The sequence below is a fragment of the Periplaneta americana genome, chromosome 10, assembly GCF_040183065.1.
Source record: "Periplaneta americana isolate PAMFEO1 chromosome 10, P.americana_PAMFEO1_priV1, whole genome shotgun sequence".
Taxonomy (NCBI): Eukaryota; Metazoa; Arthropoda; class Insecta; order Blattodea; family Blattidae; genus Periplaneta; species Periplaneta americana.
Window position 1 is genome coordinate 69398337 of NC_091126.1, and position 6673 is coordinate 69405009.

The 6673-nt window shown below is 36.1% G+C and overlaps 1 protein-coding gene across 1 annotated transcript; it reads right to left on the reverse strand.

Annotated features, from left to right (window-relative positions):
• Positions 1 to 1837: 1837 nt before the first annotated feature.
• On the reverse strand, positions 1838 to 4018 carry LOC138707295 (piggyBac transposable element-derived protein 4-like). Its single transcript, XM_069836610.1, has one exon. The coding sequence runs from the start codon at positions 3344 to 3346 to the stop codon at positions 1973 to 1975; it is 1374 nt and encodes a 457-aa protein (XP_069692711.1). The 5' UTR covers positions 3347 to 4018; the 3' UTR covers positions 1838 to 1972.
• Positions 4019 to 6673: the final 2655 nt, after the last annotated feature.

A 6673-nucleotide genomic window follows, 5' to 3' on the forward strand; every position in this document is an offset into this window, starting at 1 on the left:
TGTCTTATACATTACAAGTAAATTCTTTAGAAAATATTACGAATACTAAAGCTTCTATACCACATAAGAAATTTCTACAGTTGTATTTTACTAATCCATTCTTACTAATTACCAGTGAAGTTCATGATTGTGTTCCACGACAGTACCAGTACTTGTAATTTACCAGTGAATTGTCAATTATTGACTACTAATAACAGGAGACTAAAACATACATGGACTATTGCTATTCAAGTATATTTACTTCATAATATTGAGATTTATTTTCATAAATATGTGATCTAGAATATTCTATCTTGCTTCTATTTCCTAAAAATAAACTGTTTCATATCCTCTGACATCATATTAATAGTTTTTCATTGTTTGTAATTTCGTAAAGATGAAGTTTGTCAGTTGAAGATTGTTATTAGCGGCATCTGCTAGTTAATACAGGAAATTACCGCAGAGCGTAAGCGGAGATCGCGGAAGAATGTGATGATAAATATAAGGAAGTAATTATTGATTTTCAAAGAAGTAAACTAAAATAAGTAACATTGCAGGATTACGAAATAAATAATAATATTACATTACGGGAACTACGAATCTTTGATGTTTAACCTACGTCAAAATTCAACCCATTAAGTCTTGGTTTTTCTGAAGCGACGCATGCGAAGTGCGAGGCGCGAGGCCCGCCTCGCACAAGTTTGGACTACACGAGAGATAGTGAGTTGTTTCTCTAACTGCGAGGTGCGAGGTCTGCGAATATCGCAGTTATACAGAGGCATCATTTTATTTTTACTTCAATTTTTATTGTACCTGAGTTTTTAAACGTACTTCACTCCCACCCCTTCTACAGATCCATACAGATCCAAGACCGCATACACAGTCATAGTAGTCTTACGGGCATAGTAAACAGTACGTTCCAAAAATATGTTCGCGTTTTCCATTGAAGAAAGAGCTTTCAATATTGAATCATTTTCGCACAAGTACTGTCGTCCATTTGCCTACGTCGTATCCCGGTTTCCCCCCCACCAGCTTTTATTCGCCAGCTAGTGGCTGGGCTGTCTTAGCTCTTTTCTGAGAACATTAATTTCCGTTAGGAATTGGACGTCTACGTAATATTATACGACTATTTAAAATAACTTAAGTAAAGGGGCCTCGTTTAGTAATTAACTGTCACGTGATTTTCTCCCTTTCTATGACCCTACGACATAATCACTTGGACGAACAGTAGATAGTATGTCTGAGTAATTTTATCTTTTCGGATCGGGCAGAAGTGAAGATTGAATTTACAGTACGTAAGGTACTCTTTCATAGAGTAGGTACAGAATTATTTTAACATGAGTTACTAGTACGAAGGACGAAATTGGTAATTGGGATTAGGTACAATAGTCTATAATGCGATAATATGCACATTGGAACTGAAGCCTATATCGAAATGAACGGTCACCATTTTCAAAAATGTGTTTAAATATCCATATTATGATCATTTTTCAATTTCACTCATTCTCTATATTGTATGCTAATGTGCTGTAGACAGTATAATATACACTGCAAAATTAATAGCCTATGTCCGCATGGACAGCTAAGTTCGTGAGGAAAAACACTCATTGTTAACCCTCGACAGCTGGCGCGAAGAAATTAAACGTGAGGACTGGCGCCGGGTAATTTTGACCCATCAGTTAATGCTAATAAATAATTAAATTTTAATTAAACAATAGTGGTTGTATTAGTTACGGTTATGTATCTACAACTATAATATGTGTTTTTCCACTTAATACAGAACTTTACCATGCATTTAAAAACATAAAATTATTGTTGAAATAAAGTTCGCTCTGAGAATTGATTTGAACGAAATGAATAGGATAATCACACATTTATTATAAAAACATCAAGTAAAAATTATTAGTAAAAGTATTATAGAATACTCACAGTCAATTACAAAAATTATACTATCAATTCATAAAACAGGAATGGATGTCCAAAGTTCATTGTTTCAGTCGCGACTGCCACTAGCTTTTTCTGCACACTGGTAACAAGTTGGAGTGGTATGTTCACGACAAATCATTGTTGCACAGATATGGCACTCAGTTTTTGTTTTCCTGTCGGCACTGGAAGGGCAATATCCACATCTTGTCCTGCTTTTCTTAGGTGGAGGTCCTGGCATCGGAGTTTCTTCACCCACATATCCACTAATTCTCGATCTAAGCGAACGAGGAAGGTTCTCCATAGTCAGGCGACGTTTCATATGATCGAGGACCATTTCCTCCGACAACCGCTTCAGAAATTCTCTTCTGATTACTCTTTCCGACTTATTTGATTGATAGATGACGAGAGAGTTTATACCAGCTACATTTAGAAGGGCATAAAAAATGGTAAGTGGCCAGCGATTGCTCACACGTCCGACATTGTACGTGGCACAAAGTGCATCAACAACATCGACACCAGATTTGGTGCTGTTGTAAAACGTGTTTATTTCTGGTTTTTTTTTTACTCCAGTTTCACTGTCAATGGCTGCATCGTAGTGCATCGTTGATAACAGAAGTACGGTTTTTCCCTTCTTGGGAACATATGACACAAGAGTCATTTGATCATCAAATGCAAATTTACTGGAGTATTGGGCTCTACTTCTGTGCTGAACAAAACTAGGGGGAATCTCTCTTTTATTTTTTCGTATTGTCCCAACTAATGTAAGACGATTGCTGTCCAGCAAGTGTTTCGCCAACGGCACGCTTGTAAACCAATTATCGCATGTTACATTGCGGCCTGTACCACTGATTGGTTCTACTAATCTCTTCACAACGGCCGAAGGTGAGTTGTCTACTTTATAAGGACCTTCCGGTTGTTTTCCGGCATAAATCTCCAGGTTCAATGTATAGAACGTTTTCGCGTCAGCAAGTGCAAAAATTTTTATTCCATACTTAGCTGGCTTTGAAGGCAAATATTGTCTAAATTTGCATTTCCCGCGAAATGATTCAAGTTTCTCATCTATTGTTGCGTACTCACTAATGCAATAATTCGTTTTGCAATTACTAACGAATGCCTCAAATAAGTCTCGAATTGGTGCAAGATTGTCCAGTAGTTTTCTATCATCTCTCGTTTCAATATTGTCAAACCTAAGACATCGCAAGAGAAACAGAAATCGGTACATTGACATTGTGGCTGGAAATCTTTCCACTCCCGTTCCATCAGTAGAAAACAAATCCTTGCAGTTCAAGTGAGACGATCGCAATACGCCACCAAGAAATAATAAACCTATCAAAGCTTTTATTTCGGTAGGATCTGTTTTAGTTGCATTTCTTTCTCTAGAAAAATTAGGTTGAATTTTCGTTATATACCGGTTAGTGCAATCAGATATATTCTCAATCATTTCATTGGTAAAAAAAACAATTAAATATATCGGACGGAGTATCCACAGATTTAGCCCTACCTTTTACTCCGGGTAAATGTGTAACAATATTTGCCGCTCTCGTTCGCACATTTCGTGGTTGACGAGGTGTAGCTTTCCATTCAGTAGTTTTGTCCTTACCGAAAATAACATTACAGTCTATGTCACTTGTTTCATCGTCACTTTCACTAGAATCTGCACTTATTTCAGTACTAGTGTCATGTTCACTTTCCGAAACGTGATCTTCTTCATTGTCACTAGAATCACCACCAGTTCTTTCTTCAGGCTGCTTTTCTGGAAACACTTCATTGATTAACCTCTGTATGTGCTCTTGTTCCTCTTCATAATCCATCTTAACTGCTATACAAAACTACACTGACTATTCCACACTTTTAGACACGAGAGAGAAGGAAGCGCACTGTTCACTAAAGCTTTACGCGAGGACTGGCGCCATGGGTAAAACTGACCCACCCTTACTATCAAAGAAATAACAGGACTTCTGTCAACAAAAGAGACATGTGAACACCTGCGATGTTTAATACAGGATCCCATTGGAAGGTACTGAAGGCTACAGAAAAGAAGGGTTTTCCAATGAGAAACAATAGGGCATTGTATATGGCTTGGGTCAAAAATACCCATGAGCCAGTCCTCGAGGGTTAATAATGTACTGTATTTTGATTAAACAAAAACCTAATGAAAATCATCAAACTCAAAAGCGCGATAATTCCAAGTTTACTTAAATGGATGAACTACTTTTCTTCCCTTCTATACCTAGTAAAGTGATTTGTTTGTATATTACGCCAGTATCATCGAACTCCAGTCTTGGAAGGGGGTAGCAAACGGCGTTGATCCAGAGGTATAGCCAGGTTAATATTAAAAATGTTAGTAAAAATAAAATGATGTCCCTGTAGAAACCACTCACTATCGCTTGTGTAGTCCGGATTTGTGCGGGGCGGGCCTCGCACGTCGCATGCGTCGGTTGAGAAAAACCAAGATTTTAGTGTTCAGAATTATTTTCCTTTTAATTTTCTACTTTCTCTCACATATATCTGATCTATGCATCGCTCATCTAGGGCTAATATGGGAAAAAATAAAAAAAATCCTATAGGCATCAGAAGATGCTAAAATTTCATAGCAGCTTGAGTTGCCACTGAGTATTAGAGAGATCATTTTCGAAAGGAAACACGGAACATGTTTACTCCAATCACTACATCACCACTCTGACCTAGGCCAATATTGGGTAACATAGTATGTGATCCACAGTGGGGCACAGCATGTAACACACTAATACACACGCATTTGGTTTAGCTATGACCTACAGTTTGAAACAAAACGTATTGGCTTTTCTCTTTTGAATTATTTTGCATGGTATCGTCCATATTATGTAACAACGGTCTCATCAGTGAATAGCGCATCTCCAGGAGGCATTTGAAGAAAGACGAGTAATTTATATAATCAAAAAAGGATCTAAGTTTGTAAAATAAATTACAATTTATTTTTGTATTATCATTGAGACGAATAGAATGTAATGTATCTTGAAATCTTCGTCTCCGGCTTGCCTCCGATACAATCTTCACATTATAGTCTCCTGCTGAAGGTGTTGAATTCAGAGTTTCCGAAACTTGTTCCATGTGTGAACACTTACCCTCTTCTGATTCTTCATATACAATAATAGTCTTTACTCTCAATATTCTTCGAGGAAGATGTCCTTCGACTTCACTGTGTGAAAAATCGGAATCTTCATCTGTGGCGGCATCTAGGAGAAAATAATTCCTACAGACTTGATGGTTCTAATATCTGTTCTGCGTGCACTGTGCTCTTCAACGGCGTTTAAAATCTGGTACACAGTGAATAAATTAGCATCTGATATGTGGAACGAAATGCCCACACTTTGCATACTGTAGTGCTCACTATCAACTAAAGTTGCCAAATGATTTCGCAACACTGTAGGATATACACATAATAAAACCATTGTCATAAACTGGCTTTAAAATATTAAGTAAACGTTATGAAATGTATTTTATTGAGATTTGAAATAATGAAGTAAGATTTAATAGTAGTAATAACATTTTCGTTTCATGTATATAAATACACTCAAAATCACTACAGAATTTCGCGTCTGAACTCCACAACAATTAACTTTGAAATGAAGGATTGTGTCTGAGATGACTGGAGCATATGTCTAGGAGAGCTTCCGTCAGAGAAAAATAATGTCAATCTAATATTATATTTATTACAACTTTTTAAAACAACGTCAACTAAAATTGTCATTGAGCACCAATGGTTAAAGTTAACGAGACAAACCTAATCAATGATACAAAGATAAGCAACTGTTTCATGTTATGACATAGTATATTTATTGACATGTTCACTGATAATGTACAGGTTACTTCAATACTTTCGTGGAACAAAGATGCAACTCCATACCTTGCTACATTCGCTAGTAAGTTGTAATGTACTGCTCCACAACTCTGTGAAATAGGCCCCTGTTCTAAGAAGTACCGATTAAAAAAAAAGATAGTAAACACTCTAAAGAAAGAAGAATATTTAGGAAAGAAGCTGTAAAGTGGGCTCCAATGAGCATCATTATCCACCTCAGTGATATTTGGTTTCCTTGGCCAGTTGTTTCTACATTCGTGTAATCATATATTGTTGTTTTTGCATTTATTGTGTTTTTTCTATGAGTTTGTTTTTTTATTGCGTGTGTATACGTTTTTATGTATTGTCTTTATATTCGTTACTTGGATTATTAATTGCAGTTTCAATAAAGAATTGAATTGAATTGTTTATATATGTGTTTCACTGTGTGTTTTTTCTTTCATACATTACATTTATTTTATTTTTATTATTTTTGTGAAAATTGGTATGAAGTTAGATTAGTTGTAATTGTGATAATTAATGATAACGGTAGTAATAATGATAACTGTTGTTTTACTATTTTATTATTAGTAATACTATTTTTGTTTTCTTTGAAGATTCAAACTGTGCATAGTTATAGCACGAATGGCCGTACGGGTTCGTGCGAAGGATCATGTGTACATGAGTTTGTATAATTGTGTATCAATAAATGCACCTCATTAATTAATTGATTAATTCATTCATTCATTCATTTCTTTTCAATCAGCCATTCACAACAAACGGGACTCCCCGATCATGAAAATTACCAAATTGCAAGGCAATACATAAACACAAGCAAAGGGACATGCTTATTTTTATGGAAGGGAGACTTGATTAAGCCCCTCGTCGGAATTCGAACACGGGCCCGCTGAATTCATAAATATAAGCTCTACTTCTTGTCACAGCGATGGA

Bases quoted from the DNA above. Each gene is read 5' to 3' on its own strand.
- LOC138707295 (XM_069836610.1), bottom strand. From the start codon at position 3,346: ATGATTGAGAATATATCTGATTGCACTAACCGGTATATAACGAAAATT.